Source organism: Thalassophryne amazonica, chromosome 2, assembly GCF_902500255.1.
Source record: "Thalassophryne amazonica chromosome 2, fThaAma1.1, whole genome shotgun sequence".
Taxonomy (NCBI): Eukaryota; Metazoa; Chordata; class Actinopteri; order Batrachoidiformes; family Batrachoididae; genus Thalassophryne; species Thalassophryne amazonica.
Window position 1 is genome coordinate 134,718,962 of NC_047104.1, and position 27,915 is coordinate 134,746,876.

The 27,915-nt window shown below is 40.8% G+C and overlaps 1 protein-coding gene across 9 annotated transcripts in view; it reads left to right on the plus strand.

Annotated features, from left to right (window-relative positions):
• Window positions 1-27,915, plus strand: part of ppip5k1a (diphosphoinositol pentakisphosphate kinase 1a) — a 171,249-nt gene that overhangs the window by 38,438 nt on the left and 104,896 nt on the right. For all 9 annotated transcript variants that reach the window (XM_034194040.1, XM_034194052.1, XM_034194059.1 and 6 more), the window contains 8 exons: window positions 1,513-1,674; window positions 3,551-3,672; window positions 3,788-3,889; window positions 6,061-6,147; window positions 6,241-6,316; window positions 6,420-6,529; window positions 27,279-27,364; window positions 27,473-27,598. In XM_034194040.1, the coding sequence (XP_034049931.1) occupies window positions 1,513-1,674; window positions 3,551-3,672; window positions 3,788-3,889; window positions 6,061-6,147; window positions 6,241-6,316; window positions 6,420-6,529; window positions 27,279-27,364; window positions 27,473-27,598 (871 nt within the window). The remainder of the gene's footprint in view (window positions 1-1,512; window positions 1,675-3,550; window positions 3,673-3,787; window positions 3,890-6,060; window positions 6,148-6,240; window positions 6,317-6,419; window positions 6,530-27,278; window positions 27,365-27,472; window positions 27,599-27,915) is intronic.

Genomic DNA, 27,915 nt, shown 5'->3' on the forward strand with positions numbered 1-27,915 from the left:
CAGTCAACTGAATCTACCCCAGGTTGACTCCAATTAAGTTGTGGAAACATCTTAAGAATGATCAGTGGAACAGGATGTACCTGAGCTCAGTTGTGAGCGTCATGGCAAAGGCTGTGAGTATTTATGTACATGTGATTTATTAGTTGTTTTTTGTTTTAACTTTAAAAAAATTTGCAAAAATCTCAAAACTTTTTTCACATTGTTTTTATGGGGTATTGTGTGTACAGTTTTGAGGGAAAAAGAAATGAATTTTATCCACTTGGGAATAAGACTGTCGGATAACAAAATGTGCTGTGAATACAAAAGTGCTGTGAATACTTTCCAGATGCACAGTATGTACTCACTGCTGAGTCCATTTTACTCTGCAGTATTTAGTATGGGCATTACCATTTCAGAATTGGCTGAAAAATTCCAAGGGGTCGATGCAGTTCTTGATATGAAAAGTGCAAAATGCAAAGTCTATTACCATTACTTTTCTTTAAAATAATTAGGCCACCTCTCCAAAGTCTATATTATTCTACTTGATTCATCTAAAGAAAATACCCTCTCATATCTGCAGGCCTGGAAAGCAGACTTGGAAGTTGACATTTCTGTAGAGGAATGGAGTAAAGCCTGTCTTCAGGCACAAAAACAATCAATCAACACTAAATTCAGGCTACTACAATATAAGTGGATACTTAGAACTTATATAACACCTGTAAAACTCCATTATTTCAATCCTAATATCCTAGATGTCTGCGTAAAGTGTAGCAGCGAAAAGGGCACTCTTTTTCATTGCATGTGGCAGTGTGTAGAAATTCAGTTGTTTTGGAAGGAGATCACTTGCATCATTTCTGATTTAACTAACTGTAATATGCCAGTGGACAGTAAATTCTGTATCCTACACATCATTCCAAACACTTTTAAAGGAATGTCAAATGAAAGAAAACTCGTAAATTTTTGTTTATTGCAGGCCAAACATGTAATTGCCTTAAACTGGAAAGAAATGGAGAGACCAAAAGTCAATCAATGGATCAAACTGATGTCCAGCAACTTGGCATTGGAAAAACTGAGCTACATTTCTAAAGGAATGTTTGAGGACTTTAAAGACATTTGGTTGCTCTTTCTTCGCGTTGTGAAAAACTTCGACATGTAAACTTTTTAATTTAACTTGAGTGAACCGTGTGCCTTTGGGTGGGGGGTGGGAGGTTTTATGTTTGTGAGTGCTTTTTTTATTTTTATCTGTTTGTTTTGTTATTATTGTAATTTCTTGTTTTATAAGCAAAATTACAATAAAAATATTTATGAAAAATAAAAAAATATGATAAAATTTTAAGATCCTAGCTCAAGTTTAAGAGCTTAGCTACATGTTGCAGTTTTAAAATGTCCTTTTTAAAACAAAAAGAAACCACCTTCATCCATTAATTATACACAGTCTTTTAAAGGCATATCTAACATGGTCAGGTAATGAATTGAGGTGAAATGACCCAATGACTGTGAGGATGTGGTTCTTAATGTTAATTGTGGTCTCAGGTGTACACTGTAGGACCTGACTATGCGCATGCTGAGGCCCGGAAGTCTCCTGCTTTGGATGGAAAGGTGGAGAGAGACAGTGAGGGCAAGGAAGTCCGCTACCCTGTTATGCTGTCAGCTATGGAGAAACTGGTTGCCCGTAAGGTCTGCCTCGCATTCAAGGTATGCAGAGAAACTGTATTACTGTTGTTTCATTTGTTCCAGTGTATCCTACCTTTCAGACTGCCACAGGTTAATTATCGGGTGCTGTTAAAATTTCTTTTGTCATTAACTGATGTAATTATAGTATTTCAGTGCAGTTAAAGGTGTGCAGTGTGTGAGTTTTGCTTGGAGGCATGGTGCGATGAAGAACTGAAAACTGAGCCAAAGCCTTCTGAACCTAATTTCAGCATGAGAATGTTGGACAGTAACGCACACAAAAATAGGATGATTACAGTTTTGCGGCACAAATACTGCACATCAGCTTCAGCCAGAGTATACAGAGAACAAAGTGGTGCAGAGACAAGTATAAAAAAAAAGAATACAGCTGAATGTGAGACTTGTCAGTTCCTAACTACTGCTAAACTACAACTGTAGGAAATATTTGTTGATGCTTGGACTGTTATTAAATTAGCACTTCTAAATCTAGTTAAATCTAGAAATAAGCATGTTGTATGAATGAATGAATGAATGAATGAATGAATGAAAACTGTTTATTTCGAACATTTGATACAACAACAATTACAAGATAGATCAGTAAAGACAACAACAAAAAAATTCCTACTGTGTACCCAACATGTCCGAAAAGGGGTAGGGTGAAGCATCAGCTTATTTATCCCTACCCCTTCTTCCCCACAACCAGTAATACCCTTTGCCACATATACACATAAATTCCTACACACCTAAACCGATATCAATATATATATATATACATATATATACACATACATATACACATCAACATACATACACATATACATATATACACATATATATACACAAACATAAATATACACCTACACATACCTACTTACATACAAAATACTATATATTTACAAGCCGAAGCAAAAAACAAAAACACCCTAACCCTCATTACCCTTCCTCCTCCCTATACCCAGAAAAAAACATATTTTTGTACCGCTGTTTGAACTGGTTCATGCTTGTTGTACACTTAAAATAAGAAATAAATCCTTAAAACAAGATAAATTAACACTTTTAAATCTTGGTACACTCCAAATTATTTGGTTCTTACCAAGATTAAAAAAGAACTTTACATTTAGAAGTGTTAGATAATGTATCTTGTGTTAAGGGTTAATTTCTTATAAGTGTTCAACATGCTTATTTCTACATTTAATAATATTAATTCAAGACATTTTGCCAAGTGAAAATACCTGTTCATGCAGCAAGATAATTTCCCTCAGATTTAGTGTTTTTATATTGTTTTTAGACACCCCTTTTAGCAGTGTAGGTGGATTTAAAACTTTAAATTGCCTATAGGTGTGAGTGAGAATGTATCTGTGTTTGTCTGTCTATATGTGGCCCTATCATGGACTGGTCCAGTATGTACCCCGCCTTTCATCCTATGACTGCTGGTGTAGGCTCCAGTCACTCCCGGGACCCTTAATTGAAATAAGTGAATATAGAGAATGAATGAACTCTTCCTTTGACCGAGGACTGTATCCACACAAATTTGAATTGAAATCTATTCGCTATATTTTTTAGATATGTTGTATAAACACACAGAAAAGGTCACTTACATAATATCCATCCTTCTCTCTCAGGTGGTTGAGATACCAGTGCCAGGTGCCTTTATTAACTAGAATTCTGGATCTTTCATTATGGAGCGTCCCTTTATTACTGATGCTCAACATTCAGTGTTTCATTCATTCACTCATTCATTTTTGTTACCTGTGTATTCTAATTAAGGGTCACAGGGAAGCTGAAACCTATCACTGTGGTCATTGAGTGACACGCAGGGTACTACCCTGGACAGGCTACCAGTCTATCTCATGGCCCTTCAGTATTCCAGCACTGCTGAAATAAAATATTCTTCCTGCAGCAAACTGTGTGTGGCTTTGACCTTCTCCGAGCCAACGGACACTCGTATGTGTGTGATGTCAATGGTTTCAGTTTTGTGAAGAACTCCATGAAATACTACGATGACTGTGCCAAGATACTAGGGTAAAATCTTTATATTTTGTAATTGTTGTTCACTGATGATTTTCTCCAGAGCTTTCTTAATCATCTTGGCTTAAAAGTTTGGCTGAGGGAAAATTGTGTCTTCATGGCTGTTTAGGAACATTGTGATGCGTGAACTAGCTCCTCAGTTTCAGATTCCATGGTCCATCCCGACTGAGGCAGAGGACATTCCCATTGTTCCCACCACTTCAGGGACCATGTGAGTTAAAACACAAGAGCAAAACAAACAAACAAAAAAACAACAGCATAACATAATTTAATACCCTCAATAATTTAGTGCTCAAGTTTTAATTTATTTTGGAGTTCTGAAATTAAAGCCCATACGACACACAGTTTTTAAAAAAAATTTTTTTTTGGTTGAATGTAGCTTAATAATTTTAACTTTGACCAGACGCTTGTGGAAGCCATCATCCAGCATCTAGCGAACACCAATTTATTATTATTGTTATTATTAAGCACAGTCCAGATAGTTTTGATATGGTTGTGATCAGGACTTTGGGAAAGCCATTCCAAAAGCTTATTGTTTGCCTGCTTTGTCTATTCCACAACCATGATGATGATGATGATGATGATGATTTATTGTCATTACACCAAGTACAACGAAATTTCCTCACACCCAGTTACCTCAGACAAGGCAGAGTTTGCGTCCATGTGTGAAGGTGGGTTCATATCAGTCTCTGTCCTTGTATGCGTAGAGTCCGAAGTGGCCTTGTCAACAACCGCAAACTGTGGGGGAGGGCAGATGAAGAGGGAGCCATGTGTGCCACCAGGGCTGTTGAAATCTTTCTGAAGGAAAACAAGCAGGGTATTGACCTTTGGTAGCTGATAAGGCTTGACCCATATTTGGGTTTAGGCAGAGAAGCACAAAACTCCAATGCGGTTTCTCTTAACTGTCCAGATCCAACTGTGAATATTCACTGGTCTCCAACATCAGTTCCTGTGCAGGACAGATAACTGCTCTGAGATGGTTTCAATCTTGTGCTTAAATTCAAAAGTTAATGCAGTCTGAGATTGTACAGCCTTGCCAACCTCGGTAATCATGATGGACAGATGTGGGATGACAAATAAGAATAAATCCTCGATGTCTTCCACGGAGAGTGGCACCAAGCACACAATGCGCCAATTCTTCCAGGTGTTGAGAACGTAGCCCGCGGGGGATAAGTTCCTTCTGGGAATGCAGGGTCCCCCAACCCTGAGTTCCTTGTTGAAAAGATGGTGTCAATAGCGCTGAGAGACCAGCTGATCAATTCCATGGTTTTTCCGAATGTAGTTCGAAGAATTCTCAGTCTGGTGAAGTTGGGACTTTGAAGGTTGAGGCAGAGATAGAGACAAACAGGGGGAGAGGAGAGAGGAGGAGATGCCACCGCCCTCCCTGGAGTCCCAAACATTTGATGTTTGAAGTTACATCCAGCTTAAAGAGATAAATGAAGAACAGATGTTGGGTAGAGCATTAAAACTCAAATATGAAAAGAGCATTAATAACTCAAATATGAAATTAAAACAAACTGAATTTTGGAAAGCCCCAGCTTTACTCAAGTAGCAGCTGGTGGCCTGATGGCCAAAACAGAAGTGATGGTTCTTCTGTCTCCACTCAGCTACTCTGCCACTGTCTTCTCCCTGCTCCTGCCTGGCATCCAAGTACTGAATATGTGTTAACATCTGTCAGTACATGTAACTCAACAGTTGCTTTAGTAAGTATTAGAAGAAAGCGAGTACTAGCGACACATGCAGACCTGTGCATTAAAGTATTGTGTGAAAATTTCTATTTTACAACAGCAGACTTTTTTTGTATGGCTCCTGTTGTGTATGTGTACGGTGCCGCTGCCCCTTGGACGCCACAACCATTTTCATGTATATCCACTGTCTTCTTTGAATGTTGCCTGGAAGATTTTCTCCGATTACCAGGCTGCAGTTGTATTAGGGAATGCTTATTGTAGTTTGCACACTATGGAGAGAGTAGATCATCCAGGTACTATTTTGCTCCTATTAAATACATGCTATGTTCGGCCACAATACAGATTGTGATGTACTGCTTTTTGTCTTGTATCCTATATTTTACTATGCAGAATGAAAATAATTTGTGTCAAGGTTATTGTTTCTTTTTTGTCTATTTTTGTTTGTTGCTTGTTTTTGTCTTGTATCCTACATTTTACTATGCAGAATGAAAATAATTTGTCAAGGTTGTTGTTGGTTTTTTTTTTTGTCTGTTTTTTTGTTGCTTTTCTTTATAATATATTGAAATATACTTGATTGTCCTCTTCCAGCAAACTTTTAACTGGTTAGAAATGCATAATAACACTCTTGTCTTACATTATGATCAGACCTGTGCAGACCAGTACCTGTCAAACCTGTTTTTGTCATCTTCTTCAGGATGGAGCTACGATGTGTTATTGCTGTCATCCGTCATGGAGACAGAACACCCAAACAAAAGATGAAGATGGAGGTTCGCAACCCTATGTAGGTTAACTCTTGATTATATTTGTTTCCTGTTTGTGCGTTATAACTTGTTAAAAGATGAATGCATTTGAAGTTTGTCTTGAATTTTTCCAGGTTCTTTGAACTATTTGAAAAGTATGGAGGATACAAAACTGGGAAATTAAAACTGAAGAAGCCAAAACAGCTACAGGTAATAAGAGGCTGGCACAAAACATTATGTGGACTTTTTAAACCTCTAATACTGTAGTTGCTTCTGTTGTTAATTTTGTGCTGCTCTCTGTGACCATGAACAGGAGGTGCTGGACATCACTCGGCAGTTGTTGGCTGAATTAGGACAGCATAATGACTGTGAAATAGAAGAAAAGAAGTCCAAACTGGAACAACTGAAGACTGTGCTGGAAATGTGAGTGACAAAATTTGGTCATTTTAGCCGTAAGCCCCTTCTCTCATATCTGTCTCATTACTTTTTGTGGCTGCTTCAGGCAGTTATATTAACAATGACAGATTCCTGCAGTTGCCTTGACTTAGTTCTTCTTCACCACTAATTTATGCCAGTGATTTAATCAATATCAGAAATCTTTTGGAATCGTCTATGCTGTTTTAATATGCAGTTTCATAGATTGGAAAGCGCATGGACCTTGTGCCATTGGTGTATTAAGTTGAAAAATGTCCCATCAGTTGCCTTTATCTTTGGCACTATGGACACATAACTTCCTCGCGCACATTACAGCTAGCCTCGCAGCTTTTCTTTGGTCTTTTTAACGTGGGGAGAACCCCTGCTAGGCCAGAAATATTTTAAAGGACAATGTCGCACAAAAATCATAACAATTTAGAGTTAGACTGTTGGTAACCAGCTCATGATCCACTGCGATTACTTTGTGCACTCCCGTGACCGGTTTCAAAGTGTATGGCATTCGCTGCAAACAATTGCAGAGACGTCCGAAAACAAAGTATTCGTGAGTACTCTAGTGTTTCCGACAAGCGACGTAGCTACTGTATGCTGTCGTCTGTCCCGGGCAGCACAGAGAGGGAGAGAAAGAGACTGAACAAGCTGGTCAGGAAGTCCAGCCCTGTCCTGGGCTGTCCTCTGGACTCGTTGGAGGAGGTGGCTGAGAGGAGGGTGTTAGGCAAATTCACATCCATCATGGACAACTCCTCTCACCCTCTGCACCGGACTGTAATGGAGCTGAGCAGCTCCTTCAGTGACAGACTGAGGCACCCTCAGTGCAAGAAGGAACGATACTGCAGGTTGTTCCTTCCTGCTGCCGTCAGACTGTACAATAACACTGAAATAACCACATGCAATAATATGTCCACAAATCATGTGCAATAACTCATTTGCAAATCCCAGCACTAATGTCACCTTATCACATCTAAACTTTACTTCACATATTGTAAATAAGATGCTCCTATTTTTTAATTCCAATCATGTGTATGTATGTATGTATGTATGTATGTGTATGTATATACACTCAACAAAAATATAAACGCAACACTTGTGGTTTTGCTCCCATTTTGTATGAGATGAACTCAAAGATCTAAAACTTTTTCCACATACACAATATCACCATTTCCCTCAAATATTGTTCACAAACCAGTCTAAATCTGTGATAGTGAGCACTTCTCCTTTGCTGAGATAATCCATCCCACCTCACAGGTGTACCATATCAAGATGCTGATTAGACACCATGTTTAGTGCACAGGTGTGCCTTAGACTGCCCACAATAAAAGGCCACTCTGAAAGGTGCAGTTTTCTTTTATTGGGGGGGGGATACCAGTCAGTATCTGGTGTGACCACCATTTGCCTCATGCAGTGCAACACATCTCCTTCGCATAGAGTTGATCAGGTTGTCAATTGTGGCCTGTGGAATGTTGGTCCACTCCTCTTCAATGGCTGTGCGAAGTTGCTGGATATTGGCAGGAACTGGTACACGCTGTCGTATACGCCGGTCCAGAGCATCCCAAATATGCTCAATGGGTGACATGTCTGGTGAGTATGCCGGCCATGCAAGAACTGGGACATTTTCAGCTTCCAAGAATTGTGTACAGATCCTTGCAACATGGGGCCGTGCATTATCCTGCTGCAGCATGAGGTCATGTTCTTGGATGTATGGCACAACAATGGGCCTCAGGATCTCGTCACGATATCTCTGTGCATTCAAAATGCCATCAATAAAATGCACCTGTGTTCTTCGTCCATAACAGACGCCTGCCCATACCATAACCCCACCGCCACCATGGGCCACTCGATCCACAACATTGACACAGAAAACCGCTCACCCACATGATGCCACACACGCTGTCTGCCATCTGCCCTGAACAGTGTGAACCGGGATTCATCCGTGAAGAGAACACCTCTCCAACGTGCCAGACGCCAGCGACTGTGAGCATTTGCCCACTCAAGTCGGTTATGACGACGAACTGGGGTCAGGTCGAGACCCCGATGAGGACGATGAGCATGCAGATGAGCTTCCCTAAGACGGTTTCTGACAGTTTGTGCAGAAAATCTTTGATTATGCAAACTGATTGTTTCAGCAGCTGTCCGAGTGGGTGGTCTCAGACGATCTTGGAGGTGAACATGCTGGATGTGGAGGTCCTGGGCTGGTGTGGTTACACGTGGTCTGCGGTTGTGAGGCTGGTTGGATGTACTGCCAAATTCTCTGAAACGCCTTTGGAGACGGCTTATGGTAGAGAAATGAACATTCAATACACGAGCAACAGCTCTGGTTGACATTCCTGCTGTCAGCATGCCAATTGCACGCTCCCTTAAATCTTGCGACATCTGTGGCATTGGGCTGTGTGATAAAACTGCACCTTTCAGAGTGGCCTTTTATTGTGGGCAGTCTAAGGCACACCTGTGCACTAATCATGGTGTCTAATCAGCATCTTGATATTGCACACCTGTGAGGTGGGATGGATTATCTCAGCAAAGGAGAAGTGCTCACTATCACAGATTTAGACTGGTTTGTGAACAATATTTGAGGGAAATGGTGATATTGTGTATGTGGAAAAAGTTTTAGATCTTTGAGTGCATCTCATACAAAATGGGAGCAAAACCAAAAGTGTTGCGCTTATATTTTTGTTGAGTGTGTGTATATATATATATATATATATATATATATATATATATTATTTCTACTTCATTTTCTTATTTTATTGTATTGTTACAAGTATTATTGTTATTGCCTTATCTTGCACACGCTATTTGATGCACATTTTTTTCTACTCATACTCATCTTGTGTGTTTATTAAGAGCTGACGTAACGTGAATTTCTCCATTGTGAGATCAGTAAAGTCTTATCTTACTAGAAGCGTCCCAGCGTGTGCGTCAATGGAATGTATCTGCTAATGTTAAGAACTGAGGCACAGATTCATTCCAAAGTTTACATAAGTGTGATGTCGTGTTATGACGACTCGTTTTTAAGTGAAAACTGTTCATGTTTATGCAGTCACAGTAAAAGCTGCAGCTCTGAGAAGGTTTCTGTGCACCTGCTGCCATAAGTCATAAACGCAGCCTGTCAATAACAATCTCTGCTCCAGGTTCAGCTTTGTGCTTGATTGAGTCTTCTTCTTCTTTGTCTTTCGGTTGTTCCCGTTAGAGGTCGCCACAGCAGATCAATCGTTTCCATCTCACCCTGTCCTCTGTATCTTCCTCTGTCACACCAACCACCTGCATGTCCTCTCTCAGCACTTCCATGAACCTCCTCTTTGGTCTCCCTCTTCTCCTCCTGCCTGGTGGCTCCATCCTCAGCATCCTTCTCCCTGTATACCCTGGGTCCCTCCTCTGCACATGTCCAAACCATCTCAATCTCGCCTCTCTGACTTTGTCTCCAAACCGTCCCACCTGAGCTGTCCCTCTGATATGTTCATTCCTAATCTTGTCCATTCTTGTCACTCCCAAAGAGAATCTCAACATCTTCAGCTCTGCCACCTCCAGCTCTGCCTCCTGTCTTTTTGTTAGTGCCACTGTCTCTAAACCATACAACATAGCTGGTCTCACTACTGTTTTATAAACTTTCCCCATTCACTCTTGCTGATATTCTTCGGTCACAAATCACTCCTGCCACCTTTCTCCACCCACTCCACCCTGCCTGCACTCTCTTCTTCACCTCTCTACCACACTCTCCATTACTTTGAACAGTTGACCCAAAATATTTAAACTCATCTACTTTCACCACTTCTACTCCTTGTAACTGCACTATTCCACTGGGCTCCCTCTCATTCACACACATGTACTCAGTCTTGCTTCTACTTTCATTCCCCTTCTCTCCAAAGCATATCTCCACTTCTCCAGACTAGACTCAACTTGCTCTCTACTCTCACTACAGATCACAATGTCATCTGCAAACATCATAGTCCATGTGGACTCCTGTCTGATCTCATCTGTCAACCTGTCCATCACCACTGCAAACAAGAAAGGACTCAGAGCTGATCCTTGGTGTAATCCCACCTCCACCTTGAATGAGTCTGTCATTCCGACTGCGCATCTCACCGCTGTCACACTATTCTTGTACATGTCCTGCACTACCCTAACGTACTTCTCTGCCACTCCAGACTTCCTCATACAATGCCACAACTCTTCTCTTGGCACCCTATCATAAGCTTTTTCTAAGTCCACAAACACACAATGTAACTCTTTCTGTCCTTCTCTGTACTTTTCGAACAGTATTCTCAGAGCAAACATTGCATCTGTAGTGCTCTTTCTCGGCATGAAACCATATTGCTGCTCACAGATCTTCACCTGTTTTCTAAGCCTAGCTTCTACTACTCTTTCCCATAACTTCATGCTGTGGCTGATCAGCTTTATGCCTCTGTAGTTACTGCAGCTCTGCACATCACCCTTGTTCTTGAAAATAGGAACCAGCACACTTCGTCTCCACTCCTCAGGCATCCTCTCACTTTCCAAGATTTTATTAAACAATCTGGTTAGAAACTCTACTGCCATCTCTCCTAGACATTTCCATGCCATTTCCAATTTTTTAAGAAAGAGAATCACGTCATCGGCACAAAGAGCTATACGATGCTCAAGTCCTCCCATCTTTATACCTTTTAATCATTGTATGCTCCCTTACAGCAATATCAAGTGGTTCAATAGCGATTATGAATAAAAGGGGTCCCTCCCTGTTTACAGCCTGTCTACAGCCTCTTCTAATGCTTATCGTCTTAGAGATTATGTTAGTAATTATTTCTGCATAGGGGTCATTGTACCGAAGTTTCACCCAATTACAAAAGCTCTCTCCAAAACCAAAACGACCTAGGAGTTCAAATAAATAAGACCATTCCACCTTGTCAAAGGCCTTCTCAGCATCTAATGCCAAGAAAGCAGTATCTGGTGCTCCTTTCTGGTCATGTAGAATATTCAAAACCATTCTTACATTGTGGAATCCCTGATGGCCAATCATAAACCCATTTTGATCTTCCTTTATAATTGCTGGCAACAGGTGTTCTAGTCTTTTTGCAAACATTTTACACTATCTTTAAATCAGAGTTCAACAGGCTAATTGATCGCATATTATCACAGTTATGATTTGGTTGTCTGTGTTTCGGATGCAAAGTAATCACGGCTCCTCTCAAGATAGTTGGCAGTATCCTGTTTTGAATGGATTCCGAAAACATTTCTGAAACAGGTATTTTAAGTTTTGATTCAAACCTTTTGTAATCTCTATGCGCAGTCCGTCTGGTGCTGCTGCTTTTCCAGATTTCATATTCTTTATAGCCTCAGATATCTCCTCTGAGGTCAGTTTTGCCCCTAACTTCAGGTTTTCTTCTTCTGTAATTTTGGGGATATTGAGATTATCAAAAAAAGATGTAAGTTGATTTAATTGTCCACTGTCTGGTTCAGAACTGTATAATCTTTCATAGTAGTCCCTAGATATTCCATTTATTGCAATAGGATCTGTACCAGTGTCTCCCCCATCATTTTTAAGCATATTTATGGTTCTTTCAATTTGTAATTGTTTTATATGCCAGGCCAGAATCTTACCTGACTTCTCCCCTTGGTCAAAGATGGATTGTTTAAGTTTTAAGAGGTTAGCTGTGGCTGAAAAGGCATTTATACCCTTTTTCAAAAGGTAGTGAAATTAATATTATTTTCTTTGGTCGCCCCAGTTGGTCAGGGTCACCACAGCAGATCTGGTAGAGCTCCGGAGTGTTTTTATGTACCAGTTTTGTGCTGGGTGCTTTTCCTGATGCAATTCCACTTTGTTGAATTGATATTCAGAAATGGTCTCCCAGCCAAGTACCAAAGAGGACCTACTCTGGTTAGGTTACCTTCTGAGATCTGACCCGATCAGGTGTGCACAAAATGGTACGGCTTGTGCTGTGGGATTTGTTCTGAAGTTGTTGGGGGGGTTATAAATGGAAAAGAAAAGGAAAAAAGACTGTAATATGTGACATGATGAAGCTTTGAGTAACAATAATTTCAATTTCAATTTGTTTTTATTTATATAACGCCAAATCACAACAACGTTTCCTCAAGGCGTGTCACACAAGTAAATAAAGATATGTGTGAAAAAAAAGTATGGCTGCTGTGGTGAAAAAGCACCAGTCTATATAACAATAATGTCTTTATTAGAATGAGTAAATTGACTGAAAGTTGGCTAATTTAAAGGGTGCATTTCCTTCAGTCAACACTGTTTTTTTTTTTATACTAGATTATGAATCATTTCTTCCAAGTCTTTAACTTGTGCAGCCTTTGAAATAGCTAATAAAAATTAAATGAGCCATAGTGCGTCTGAAAATCCACAATCAGAATGTCATGTCGGGATCTGACTTTGACACTGATGTGATAGTGACACGTCTCAATCAACATGAAATCAAACCAGGTGAAACACTTCAATATAAAAGGTTTATTATTATTGTGTATGAAACTGAAAGTATACAACTCTGGGTTCCACTACACTGCAAAGTGTATGTGAAGATTATAATTACAATTGAGGACACGCTATCCGTAGTACCGCTAAAATTAAATGACTGAACTTACCTGCATGATCGCATTTCTATTTTTTTTTTTTTTTTTTGCCATTACATAATCTTTTATGTGTCCAGTGTCTATGTCCCATACTCATTTGCTGTCTTATGTCCATTTGCTTTTCTTTTATACACGGGTAAGGAGCTAACCAGGCTAGTTCTGCTAGCTGCTCGGTGCTGGCTGTAAACAGTGGACTTTTCAGGCTCAGAGTCTGTCCCTCTCATTGTGAATCACAGAATGCACCCTCCCACAACCCACCTGTCCACCATTTTGACATATTCCACATGAAACAACACTAAAACACCCAGTTCCAAATGTAAACAAATCCTTTCTTCTTGTCCACTTCAAAACACAGGCCAAACTGGCTCTGAATGTCCTTGTGAAGTGACAGAAATCGATATTCCCAGAAGACAACAAATTTTGAGCTTTTCAAGCAGCAGATGAAATCAGGCTAAATTCACCATGTTTGTGGCTTAATATCTCAGGGCATACGGCACCAAAAATAAAACACAATACACCAATGTTTTCAGAATTTTTTGTTTATACCTGAGGCCAAACAATATGGCCATCGGGTATTACGAAGACTTTGCGTCCGTCCGTCCGTCTGTACATCTGTCTGTGCTCAGCATAACTCCAGTCCTATTACTGCCAGGGTCTTCAAATTCACAGGGAACACTCTGGGGACCTTGGACAAGATCAAAGATGGTGAATCTTGACCTATTTTAAGAGGTCAAAAGGTCACATTCTGTTTCCTATTTTTATGCTCATACGGCCGAGAGTATTTTAGCATTACGTTATATTTTTGAATAGTCTGCTCTTTTGACATTTCATTTCTCAAAGATATTCCCTTTAAACATTTTTATTACCTGTGACACAAAAAATAAAGAGCAGATCAAGGAGATGCTTGTGTTTGTGTGTGTGCAAGAGAGAGAGAGAGCAATGTGTACATGATATCTTGATAAATAGCGTATCATTATGAAATTTCATACGCAAGGTCACCTCAGGAAGACCTCAGGCCCATTTGGCATTGGGTGCATTATGAATGTGACTGTGGGTCTCTGAAACATTTTGTACATGATATCTTGAAAAAACACTTTGTGTATCAACACAAGGTTACCTCACTAATGTTCAGTGTTAGGTGCATTTTGATTGTCGTTGTGGACTCCAGGGTTCTGAGTGTCTAGTGTACACGGCAATAGCAAAAAGGACTTTTTAGACATAAGACATCTCAATGCACTTTACATATGTACAATAATAATAACAACAATAACAACAACCGCAATAGCAACATTTGCGATTGTGTAACTATGGGGGGATAGTAAGCACTGAAGTGGATTATGGATTTTCGGAGGTGGACATACCTGCAGAAATGCACATGAGAGGAGGACAATCAGGGAACAACAGGAGAGTGAAGAAGTAGAGATAGTGACATGAATTTTATGGTAAATTTTCACAAAGAGGGAGAGAGCCGATGAGAGGGGTTTGGAGCAGAGAGAAGGAGAGAAAGAAACACTCAGTGCATCACAGGGCATCCCCTAGCAGTCTAGGCCTATAGCAGCATTAAATTATAGATAGCTGAAGAAGCCTGGACAAGCTGTAAGTGTAAGGTACATCAAACAGGAATGTTTCATGGCTATACTCTTAAAGATGGAGAATTTCTGCTTCTCAAACACAAAGCAGAAGATTATAAAACAGGAGAGTAGTGTCAGCTGAAAGGCATTAACCCTGATTCTGCAGTACTTTAGGAAACTCTTGGAACCATAAGGAAATGAGATGTCTGTACAGTATGTGAGAAGTAGGATTTTAAATCCTTTGCACTGAGCAGGAGTACAAACACTGACACAGGAGAAATATGATCTCTTGGAAGTGCTGCCAATTATATGTATGACCATGTTTTGGACTACCTGAAGAATTGTTGGGACAACCTGATAACATGGAGAAAAGTAAGTAAATTCATGGACTAGTTCCATTTGAATCTTTTTCCTCCAGACAAAAGAGGAAAAAGACCATCCAGATTGTTACCAGCGCAAATTTCAAAAGCCAGCATCTGTGATGGTATGAGGGTGTGTTAGTGCCCATGGCATGGGCAACTTACACATCCGTGATGGCGCCATCAGTGCTGAAAGTTACATCCAGGTTTTGGAGCAACACATGCTGCCATCCAAGCAACGTCTTTTTCAAGGACGTCCTTGCTTATTTCAGCAAGACAATACCAAGCCACATTCTGCACGTGTTACAACAGTGTGGCTTTGTAGTAAAAGAGTGCAGGTACTAGACTGGCCTGCCTGCAGTCCAGACCTGTTGCCCATTAAAAATGTGTGGCGCATTACGAAGTGCAAAATATGACAACGGAGACCCCGGACTGTTGAATAACTGAAGTCGTACATGGAGCAAGAATGGGAAAGAATTCCACCTACAAAGCTTCAACTATTAGTGTCCTCAGTTCCCAAACACTTATTGAGTGTTGTTAGAAGGAAAGGTGATGTAACACAGTGGTAAACATACCACTGTCCCAGCTTTGTTGAAACGTGTTGCAGGCATCCATTTCAAAATGAGCAACTATTTGCACAAAAACAAAAAATTTTATCAGTTTGAACATTAAATATCTTGTCTTTGTGGTGTATTCAAGTGAAGATAGGTTGAAGAGGATTTGAAAATCATTGTATTCTGTTTTTATTTACATTTTACAGAACGTCCCAACTTCATTGGAATTGGGGTTGTATATATGCATTCATTCACCTTCATGCGTGCATTAAGTTATTGAAGGTTAGTGGGTGCTGGATAAGTTATTAAAAATTACAAACAGTTGTGGTTGAAACCAAAATGTTGTTTGCCTCCTGAACACTGGCTGATTTACTCTCACCACATCATCCAGCCTTTTCTCTCGCTCATTTTCTTTATTCATCAACTCTTCAAAATATTCCCTCCACCTTCTCAGCACACACTCCTCACTTGTCAGCACATTACCATCTGCATCTTTTACCACCCTAACCTGCTGCACATCCTTTCTAGCTCTGTCCCTTTGTCTGGCCAATCGGTACAAGTCCTTTTCTCCTTCCTTACTAATCAACTTCTTGTACAGCTCGCAATATGCCTTTTCCTTTGCTTTTGCCACTTCTCTTCTCGCCTTATGCCGCATCTCCTTGTACTCCTGTCTACTTTCTTCATCTCTCCGACTATCCCAAAACTTTTTCGCCAACCTCTTTCTCCTTATGCTTTCCTGGACCTCTTCATTCCACCACCAAGTCTCCTTGTCTTCCTTCCACTGTCCAGATGTCATACCCAGTACTGCCCTAGCTGTCTCCCTCACCACATCTGCAGTACTTTTCCAGTTGTCCAAAATTGCTTCCCCTCCAACCAGTGCTTCTCTCACCTGCTCGCTAAATTTCACACAACAGTCTTCCTCCTTCAGCTTCCACCATCTGATCCTTTGTTGAGCTCTCACTCTCTTCTTCTTCTTTACCTCTAAAGTCATCCTACAAACAACCATCCTATGCTGTCTAGTGACACTCTCTCCTGCTACCACCTTACAGTCTGTGATTTCTTTTAGCTTGCATCTCCTATAAAGAATGTAGTCCACCTGTGTGCACCTTCCTCCACTCTTATATGTTACACTGTGCTCCTCCGTTTTCTTAAAGTAGGTATTCACCACAGCCATTTCCATCCTTTTTGCAAAATCAACTACCATCTGGTCTTCCCCATTCCTATCCTTGATACCATATCTACCCATTACTTCCTCATCACCTCTGTTCCCTTCACCAACATGCCCATTGAAGTCTGCTCCTATCATCACTCTCATGCTTGGGCACACTCTCCACCACCTCATCTAACACACTCCAGAAATCTTCTTTCTCCTTCATCTCACAACCAACCTGTGGGGCATATGCACTGATGATATTCATCATCACCCCTTCAATTTCCAACTTCACACTCATCACCCTGTCAGACACTCGCTTAACCTCCAACACACTTTTAACATACTCTTCCTTTAAAATGACCCCAACACCATTTCTCTTCCTGTCCTCACCATGGTACAACAACTTGTACCCACCACCGATGCTCCTGCTCTTACTTCCCTTCCACTTGGTCTCTTGCACACACAATATGTCTACCTTTCTCCTCTCCATCATATCAGCCAGCTCTCTCCCTTTACCAGTCATACTACCAACATTCAAAGTCCCCACTCTCATTTCCACCCTTCTAGTTTTCTTCTTCTCCCGCTGTTCGTGGCAACGTTTTCCTCCTCTTCTTCATCGTCTTCGCCCAGCAGTAGCCCAATTTCCACCGGCACCCTGTTGGGCAATAGCACCGGTGGCGGACGTTGTTAACCCGGGCCGCGACCCATCCGGTATGGGAATTCGATTCTGAGTCTGCATAGTTCGGTTGGCTTGTTTTACGCCGGATGCCCTTCCTGACGCAACCCTCCTCATTTATCCGGGCTTGGGACTGGCACTCATATTGTACTGGCTGCACACCCCATGTGGCTGAGTTACTTGATTGAGTGTTATCAATAAAATCTAAAAAAAAAAAAAAATACATGTGCTGCCGTTGGAAAAAACCATCTTGGAGACATTCCTTTCTGCAGCGAGCTAAGAGGAGCAACGAGCAGCACACACACACACACACACACACACACACACTCCAGCTCCTAATTTACACTCAAAGCAAACAAACAAAAAAAACCCACCTTGCCACAAAACACAAAATGGGTAAAATCCTGAACATGCCAGACTCACTGTCATGTTATAGATTTAATTCCAAATGTAAACTCCACACGAACAAAGAAGCACGCATGATCACCAGCTGCATCTTCGCCTCTCTCACGATTGTGGCACATTAAATAATGTCCATTAACTCCTGGAAATAATGTATCCTGACATCTTCCAATGTAACAAATCATGTCCGTGTCAGGAAGTCTGTTAAAAACAGCGTCATCATGTACAACCCCTGGCAAAAATTATGGAATCACCGGCCTCTGAGGATGTTCATTCAGTTGTTTAATTTTAAAAAAAAAAAGCAGATCACAGACATGACACAAAACTAAAGTCATTTCAAATGGCAACTTTCTGGCTTTAAGAAACACTAAGAAATCAGGAAAAAAAATTGTGGCAGTCAGTAAGGGTTACTTTTTTAGACCAAGCAGAGGGAAAAAAAATATGGAATCACTCAATTCTGAGGACAAAATTATGGAATCATGAAAAACAAAAGAACGCTCCAACACATCACTGGTATTTTGTTGCACCACCTCTGGCTTTTATAACAGCTTGCAGTCTCTGAGGCATGGACTTAATGAGTGACAAACACTACTCTTCATCAATCTGGCTCCAACTTTCTCTGATTGCTGTTGCCGGATCAGCTTTGCAGGTTGGAGTCTTGTCATGGACCATTTTCTTCAACTTCCACCAAAGATTTTCAATTGGATTGAGATCCGGACTATTTGCAGGCCATGACATTGACCCTATGTGTCTTTTTGCAAGGAATGTTTTCACAGTTTTTGCTCTATGGCAAGATGCATTATCATCTTGAAAAATGATTTCATCATCCCCAAACATCCTTTCAATTGATGGGATAAGAAAAGTGTCCAAAATATCAACGTAAACTTGTGCATTTATTGATGATGTAATGACAGCCATCTCCCCAGTGCCTTTACCTGACATGCAGCCCCATATCATCAATGACTGTGGAAATGTACATGTTCTCTTCAGGCAGTCATCTTTATAAATCTCATTGGAATGGCACCAAACAAAAGTTCCAGCATCATCACCTTGCCCAATGCAGATTCGAGATTCATCACTGAATTTGACTTTCATCCAGTCATCCACAGTCCACGATTGCTTTTCCTTAGCCCATTGTAACCTTGTTTTTTTCTCTTTAGGTGTTAATGATGCCTTTCGTTTAGCTTTTCTGTATGTAAATCCCATTTCCTTTAGGCAGTTTCTTACAGTTCGGTCACAGACGTTGACTCCAGTTTCCTCCCATTTGTTCCTCATTTGTTTTGTTGTGCATTTTCGATTTTTGAGACATATTGCTTTACGTTTTCTGTCTTGACGCTTTGATGTCTTCCTTGGTCTACCAGTATGTTTGCCTTTAACAACCTTCCCATGTTGTTTGTATTTGGTCCAGAGTTTAGACACAGCTGACTGTGAACAGCCAACATCTTTTGCAACATTGCGTGATGATTTACCCTCTTTTAAGAGTTTGATAATCCTCTCCTTTGTTTCTCGTGTTGGAGCCATGATTCATGTCAGTCCACTTGATGCAAGAGCTCTTCAAGGTGTGATCACTCCTTTTTAGATGCAGACTAACGAGCAGATCTGATTTGATGCAGGTGTTAGTTTTGGGGATGAAAATTTACAGCGTGATTCCATAATTTATTCCTAGGAATTGAGTGAGACCACACTTTAGGTTCCAAAATATGACACTGTGAAAAAATTAAGAATTTTGGGGTGAAGTGTGTTGTCTCCTCTCTGTAAATCCAAGCCATCACTTTTGAACGGCAGCTCAGAAGCTTCATTTTCGGATGGAGCAGGTTTGTTTCCCTCTGTCTGTCCATCATTGGGATGTTTCTGCTTTGCTAATTAGTGTGTCACACACTGAAAAATGCAGAGAATTGCCGAGTAAAACGTTTTCCGGAAATGCACCTGCTATCACTCAGTGTGTTGTCTTGCTAACTGGGATGTTAAAAAACATGAGACATGTCCTTTAACACTGACCAAAAAAATGGTCAGATACTCTATCCATTCATGTGGATGTCACTATTGAATATCTTACTGGTGGTCAGCCTTTACTTAAAGGTAAGAGATTTCAACAGAAAACCTCAGAATACCACATCTATTCCAGAGATTTTGATGAGCATCGTTATTTAAAAAAGTCAAGATATTAAACTCCACCTTCAAATATATTTTTGCACTGCACTTGTTTTTTAATCAAATGCTCTCTCACTGTTTACTTGATCTATTTCAGTTAAAACGCCCTTTCAGTAACATCTTTGCTACTAAATGCAAAGTGTAATGTATAATGCTTTGTGATTCTTAACCCTGTGAGACCTTTTCTTCTATTTTTACCATACCTTCAGTTTTTTGTTCCTTTCAGGATGTAGTATAATGCCCATGTGTTGAATATCAAAATATTCATAACAATCTCAGCTTGCTGAACGAGAGACATATATTTATAATAATAAAGGATTATTAACAGATGCTGTTGATGGTGTTGGGCTCATTCGCTTTCTTCACTTCCATGAAGAACTTGCTAACAGATGGTCCGGTCATTAGCTGGGAAGCTTTTAATCTGTGTTTTTTGTGATTATATTTATGGAGTACGTTCATGTCCAAGTTTGTTTTTCTAATCATGTTTTTAGCTTCCTCATTTGTAACAAAAATACACGTTGCGGACTGATTGACCAGTCTGGATATGGGAAAATATCCGACCGGTAATCAGCCAATCAGAGTGCATGTAGCGTCGCAGCCATATAATAATAACCTTTATGTGACCAGGTAGAAAACCCATTGAATTCGAAACCTCTTTCACAAGGGCAGGGCTGTGAAAACTCTGCGGAGCCGTGAAATTCTGCGGATTTCATCATGGAGGAGGGGGGTGGTGTTAGTGTTGTACTGTGTAATCATGATCATCAATGAGTTTTTAAAATGTCTATTGCAAAGCCTTCTCTTTTTTTATGACATTTTGCAAGTTTTATAAGTCCGCAGACACTGATCTGTGTGTTACAGATACAAATCAGTTTCCTCGGATCAGCGGAACTTCACGGAGAGTAAATGGCACTCAAAGCCTGACTGTTATGACAGTTGTCGTAAAGCGGGACTGTTTGGTTGTTGCGGTGACGCTGTGTGGCTCCTCCGCTGCGATTCAGTTAAACATAGCATGTCGACATCGCAAACTCTTATGCCGCGTTCACACCGGGCGCGATCAGACGCTACAAATTCGCATGGGTCGCCAGGCGACGGATGCACCCCCTTCGCCCGGTGTGTCGCTCTGCTTGGGTGGACTTTCACTGCGAAAATTCACCCGGGTGCGTCATCAAATAGGAGGAGCTTCCATTCCGCTCGCCGGCTCCGGTTGTCAGTCAAGCTAACATGGCGGATCTTGATCACACGGAGCGAGTTGCTGTGAAAAGCTCCCAATACAGAGAGTATTATTATTTGCTGCAGGAGCTGTGTCTGGGTGACGGCCGCTTTCAACGGTCTTTCCGCCTCTGCGGGACCCAGTTTGAGGACCAACTGTCCCGTTCACGTGCGCACATGTAAACAATTAAAAAAAAAAAAAAAAGAAGAAACTCTGCTGCTTGCTGCAGCTCGCTCTTCCCCCAAAAAACTATCATAATTGTGTTTAGAAACCAGTCACCATTTGTTTTATTATACATCTATATAGTTAATTAATAAAATATTCTCTACAGATGATTCGCGCGCGCGCACATAAAAAAAAAAAAAGAAAAGGAAAAAGCTCCGCTCCCGCTGCTGCAAGTAGGGCTGCTGCTCGCTCCAAAAACTCTGTCATAATTGTGTTTAGAAACCAGTCACCATTTGCTTTATTATACAGCTGTGTAGTTAATAAGTAAAATAATCTCCAGGACGATTCGTGCGCGTGCACGTAAAATAAAAATAAAAAGAAACTCTGCTCCCCGCTGCTGTGGTGCTGCTGTTCGCTCCAAAAACTCTGTCATGATTGTGAAATAAAGGACAAAAGAGACATAAGTCCTGCTCACAGGCTGCTACCAGATACAGGACATGTTCACATCTTCAGTCAAACTCCAGACATCTCCACGTCACTACATATTCAGTCCCTGATTGGTCATCACGACGAGACGAAAAAGTTCAGATTTTTGAACTTGGGGAGGAAGGCGACGTGACGCGACGCAATATCGCGCCACAAACGCGCAACAGGCTCAAAATCGCTTCACTCGCATGGCTTCACTCGCGTCCGTCGCGCTGCGCGGTTTGGCGCCAAAACGCGTCCTTACATAGGGATTACATGGCAAGCTCTGGCTGCAGTCGCTCGCGTCGCGCCCGGTGTGAACGCAGCTTAAGAGCTCTCAAGTTTTTAAAATAAGAATTTTGCAACATGTCTGTGTCACGGAGTGACATCAGACAGAGCGAAGATGGCAAGAAAGACTGAAAAAGGACAAGAAGTGTGAAATTGTTGTGCTGTTCAAACAGGATTTTAGACAAGATTATATGGTCTTTGATTAATCTAGACTTTCTTTCATTGGGAGAAAAAGACTGGACTCTCATCTGTCAAGTACATATTTTATTAGTGAATTGAGATACTGCACGTATTTGGGAGTGGTTGCTTGGTTGGTAGCCGTGTTTGAATGTCTTCAGTCAGTGTAAATGGACCAAACTAAACTACTAAACACAGCACTTAAATTCAAACAGTTATGTAATTTGTACAATCTGGTCTTGATCCAGTCACAAACTTTGTCATGGTTTCATGGTTTGGTGGTTGGCTCTCACTGCGGTATTATATCACTTCCTGTTCCGGAGCACAGTGGTGTTTTGCTGTATCTGTTAGCTGTTTAATCTGCGTAGTTAGATTGATTTAGATAATTAGATAACGATTTGTTTCACAGTGTAATCTTCACGTGCCTTAACTAAAGCACTCCCTCTGCTGAATCACCTCTAAATTATTTACACATTATTCACTTTGTGTGTTTTTAGGAATCCGCTAGCTTAGCGCAGCTACTAGCTCTTAGCCGGTTTAGCATGGCGGCTTCTCCTGTCTCTCCTGCACTTTTCTGCTCTGGGTGTGAAATGTTTAGTTATTCCTCGGCCTCCTTTAGCAGTAATGGTACTTGTAATAAGTGTAGCTTATTCGTAGCTTTGGAGGTCAGGCTGGGCGAATTGGAGACTCGGCTCCGCACCGTGGAAAATCCTACAGCTAGCCAGGCCCCTGTAGTTGGTGCGGACCAAGGTAGCTTAGCCACCGTTAGTTCCCCTCCGGCAGATCCCGAGCAGCCGGGAAAGCAGGCCGACTGGGTGACTGTGAGGAGGAAGCATAGTCCTAAACACAAGCCCTGTGTACACCGCCAACCCGTTCACATCTCTAACCATTTTTCCCCACTCGGCGACACACCCGCCGAGGAACAAACTCTGGTTATTGGCGACTCTGTTTTGAGAAATGTGAAGTTAGCGACACCAGCAACCATAGTCAATTGTCTTCCGGGGGCCAGAGCAGGCGACATTGAAGGAAATTTGAAACTGCTGGCTAAGGCTAATCGTAAATTTGGTAAGATTGTAATTCACGTCGGCAGTAATGACACCCGGTTACGCCAATCGGAGGTCACTAAAATTAACATTGAATCGGTGTGTAACTTTGCAAAAACAATGTCGGACTCTGTAGTTTTCTCTGGGCCCCTCCCCAATAGGACTGGGAGTGACATGTTTAGCCGCATGTTCTCCTTGAATTGCTGGCTGTCTGAGTGGTGTCCAAAAAATGAGGTGGGCTTCATAGATAATTGGCAAAGCTTCTGGGGAAAACCTGGTCTTGTTAGGAGAGACGGCATCCATCCCACTTTGGATGGAGCAGCTCTCATTTCTAGAAATCTGGCCAATTTTCTTAAATCCTCCAAACCGTGACTATCCAGGGTTGGCACTAGGAAGCAGAGTTGTAGTCTTACACACCTCTCTGCAGCTTCTCTCCCCCTGCCATCCCCTCATTACCCCATCCCCGTAGAGACGGTGCCTGCTCCCAGACCACCAATAACCAGCAAAAATCTATTTAAGCATAAAAATTCAAAAACAAAAAATAATATAGCACCTTCAACTCCACCACAGACTAAAACAGTTAAATGTGGTCTAGTAAACATTAGATCTCTCTCTTCTAAGTCCCTGTTAGTAAATGATATAATAATTGATCAACATATTGATTTATTCTGCCTAACAGAAACCTGGTTACAGCAGGATGAATATGTTAGTTTAAATGAGTCAACACCCCCGAGTCACACTAACTGTCAGAACGCTCGTAGCACGGGCCGAGGCAGAGGATTAGCAGCAATCTTCCACTCCAGCTTATTAATTAATCAAAAACCCAGACACAGCTGTAATTCATTTGAAAGCTTGACTCTTAGTCTTGTCCATCCAAATTGGAAGTCCCAAAAACCAGTTTTATTTGTTGTTATCTATCGTCCACCTGGTCGTTACTGTGAGTTTCTCTGTGAATTTTTGGACCTTTTGTCTGACTTAGTGCTTAGCTCAGATAAGATAATTATAGTGGGCGATTTTAACATCCACACAGATGCTGAGAATGACAGCTTCAACACTGCATTTAATCTATTGTTAGACTCGATTGGCTTTGCTCAAAATGTAAATGAGTCCACCCACCACTTTAATCATACCTTAGATCTTGTTCTGACTTATGGTATGGAAATTGAAGACTTAACAGTATTCCCTGAAAACTCCCTTCTGTCTGATCATTTCTTAATAACATTTACATTTACTCTGATGGACTACCCAGCAGTGGGGAATAAGTTTCATTACAGTAGAAGTCTTTCAGAAAGCGCTGTAACTAGGTTTAAGGATATGATTCCTTCTTTATGTTCTCCAATGCCATATACCAACCTAAACTCTGTGAGTGAGATAGATTATCTCATCAATAGTTTTATATCCTCTTTGAGGACAACTTTGGATGCTGTAGCTCCTCTGAAAAAGAGAACCTTAAATCAGAAGTGCCTGACTCCGTGGTATAACTCACAAACTCGCAGCTTAAAGCAGATAACCGGTAAGTTGGAGAGGAAATGGCATCTCACTAATTTAGAAGATCTTCACTTAGCCTGGAAAAAGAGTCTGTTGCTCTATTAAAAAAGCCCTCCGTAAAGGTAGGACATCTTACTACTCATCACTAATTGAAGAAAATAAGAACACCCCAGGTTTCTTTTCAGCACTGTAGCCAGGCTGACAAAGAGTCAGAGCTCTATTGAGCCGAGTGTTCCTTTAACTTTAACTAGTAATGACTTCATGACTTTCTTTGCTAATAAAATTTTAACTATTAGAGAAAAAATTACTCATAACCATCCCAAAGACATATCGTTCTCTTTGGCTGCTTTCAGTGATGCCGGTATTTGGTTAGACTCTTTCTCTCCGATTGTTCTGTCTGAGTTACTTTCATTAGTTACTTCCTCCAAACCATCAACATGTCTATTAGACCCCATTCCTACCAGGCTGCTCAAGGAAGCCCTACCATTAATTAATGCTTCGGTCTTAAATATGATCAATCTATCTTTATTAGTTGGCTATGTACCACAGGCTTTTAAGGTGGCAGTAATTAAACCATTACTTAAAAAGCCATCACTTGACCCAGCTATCTTAGGTAATTATAGGCCAATCTCCAACCTTCCTTTTCTCTCAAAAATTCTTGAAAGGGTAGTTGTAAAACAGTTAACTGATCATCTGCAGAGGAATGGTCTATTTGAAGAGTTTCAGTCATCGTTTAGAATTCATCATAGTACAGAAATAGCATTAGTGAAGGTTACAAATGATCTTCTTATGGCCTCAGACAGTGGACTCATCTCTGTACTTGTTCTGTTAGACCTTAGTGCTGCTTTTGATACTGTTGACCATAAAATTTTATTACAGAGATTAAAGCATGCTATAGGTATTAAAGGCACTGTGCTGCAGTGGTTTGAATCATATTTATCTAATAGATTACAATTTGTTCATGTAAATGGGGAATCTTCTTCACAGACTAAGGTTAATTATGGAGTTCCACAAGGTTCTGTGCTAGGACCAATTTTATTCACTTTATACATGCTTCCCTTAGGCAGTATTATTAGACAGCATTGCTTAAGTTTTCATTGTTACGCAGATGATACCCAGCTTTATCTATCCATGAAGCCAGAGGACACACACCGATTAGCTAAACTGCAGGATTGTCTTACAGACATAAAGACATGGATGACCTCTAATTTCCTGCTCTTAAACTCAGATAAAACTGAAGTTATTGTACTTGGCCCCACAAATCTTAGAAACATGGTGTCTAACCAGGTCCCTACTCTGGATGGCATTACCCTGACCTCTAGTAATACTGTGAGAAATCTTGGAGTCATTTTTGATCAGGATATGTCATTCAATGCGCATATTAAACAAATATGTAGGACTGCTTTTTTGCATTTGCGCAATATCTCTAAAATTAGAAATGTCTTAGAGTGATGCTGAAAAACTAATTCATACATTTATTTCCTCTAGGCTGGACTATTGTAATTCATTATTATCAGGTTGTCCTAAAAGTTCCCTGAAAAGCCTTCAGTTAATTCAAAATGCTGCAGCTAGAGTTCTGACAGGGACTAGAAGGAGAGAGCATATTTCACCCATATTGGTCTCTCTTCATTGGCTTCCTGTTAATTCTAGAATAGAATTTAAAATTCTTCTTCTTACTTATAAGGTTTTGAATAATCAGGTCCCATCTTATCTTAGGGACCTTTTAGTACCATATCACTCCAATAGAGCGCTTTGCTCTCAGACTGCAGGCTTACTTGTAGTTCCTAGGGTTTTTAAGAGTAGAATGGGAGGCAGAGCCTTCAGCTTTCAGGCTCCTCTCCTCTGGAACCAGCTCCCAATTCGGATCAGGGAGACAGACACCCTCTCTACTTTTAAGATTAGGCTTAAAACTTTCCTTTTTGTTAAAGCTTATAGTTAGGGCTGGATCAGGTGACCCTGAACCATCCCTTATTTATGCTGCTATAGACTTAGACTGCCGGGGGGTTCCCATGATGCACTGTGTGTTTTTTTCTCTTTTTGCTCTGTATGCACCACTCTGCATTTAATCATTAGTGATTGATCTCTGCTCCCCTCCACAGCATGTCTTTTTCCTGATTCTCTCCCTCAGCCCCAACCAGTCCCAGCAGAAGACTGCCCCTCCCTGAGCCTGGTTCTGCTGGAGGTTTCTTCCTGTTAAAAGGGAGTTTTTCCTTCCCACTGTCGCCAAGTGCTTGCTCACAGGGGGTCGTTTTGACCGTTGGGGTTTTTCCGTAATTATTGTATGGCTTTGCTTTGCAATATAAAGTGCCTTGGGGCAACTGTTTGTTGTGATTTGGCGCTATATAAATAAAATTGATTTGATTTGATTTCTGATCAGGCCCAAAACCTACAGTTGACTATTGTTGTTGTTGTTGTTGTTATTATTATTATTATCATTATTATTATTAAAATTTCCATTTTTAATTTCCTCAATAATTAAGGTATGGCCACTTCTCTGGGATCAACAGGAAAGTACAACTAACCTATTTGCCCCATGGGCAACCAAAAACCTCCAGTGAGGAGGAAGGTAAGAAACATGTTAAATTCTTCACGATGTAATTCATATAGATGACCCAAAAGGAATAAAATATTGAAATAATCTATTTATCTGTTCGCCTTTGAATTCGTTTACCAGACAATCGAAAGGAAGGTCCATCACTGCTGCTCGTACTGAAGTGGGGAGGAGAGCTGACTCCTGCTGGTAGAGTACAAGCTGAGGAGTTGGGGAGGGCATTCCGCTGTATGTACCCCGGAGGACAAGGTGAGACACAACGGTATTTCCTCTACCAAAAAAACAAACAAACAAAAAAAAAAATGCTATGTAGGTTTATTCCTATTCCTGTTTATACTTGTTATAGAGATCTGTCAATCCAGCATCATTTTGGACAAAAGATTGGACAATTTGTAAACATGAGTGCCTAATAGGACTCTGTCATATTGTACATGTTGCCTTCTCATCAAAAGCACACATGGACCTCATTTCAGTCCCAGTAATCTTTGACACCAATCACTCAATTACAATATCACGTCTCCAGTAGTGTACAGGAGACTTTAACATTTCTGTGCAGATCTCAGGTC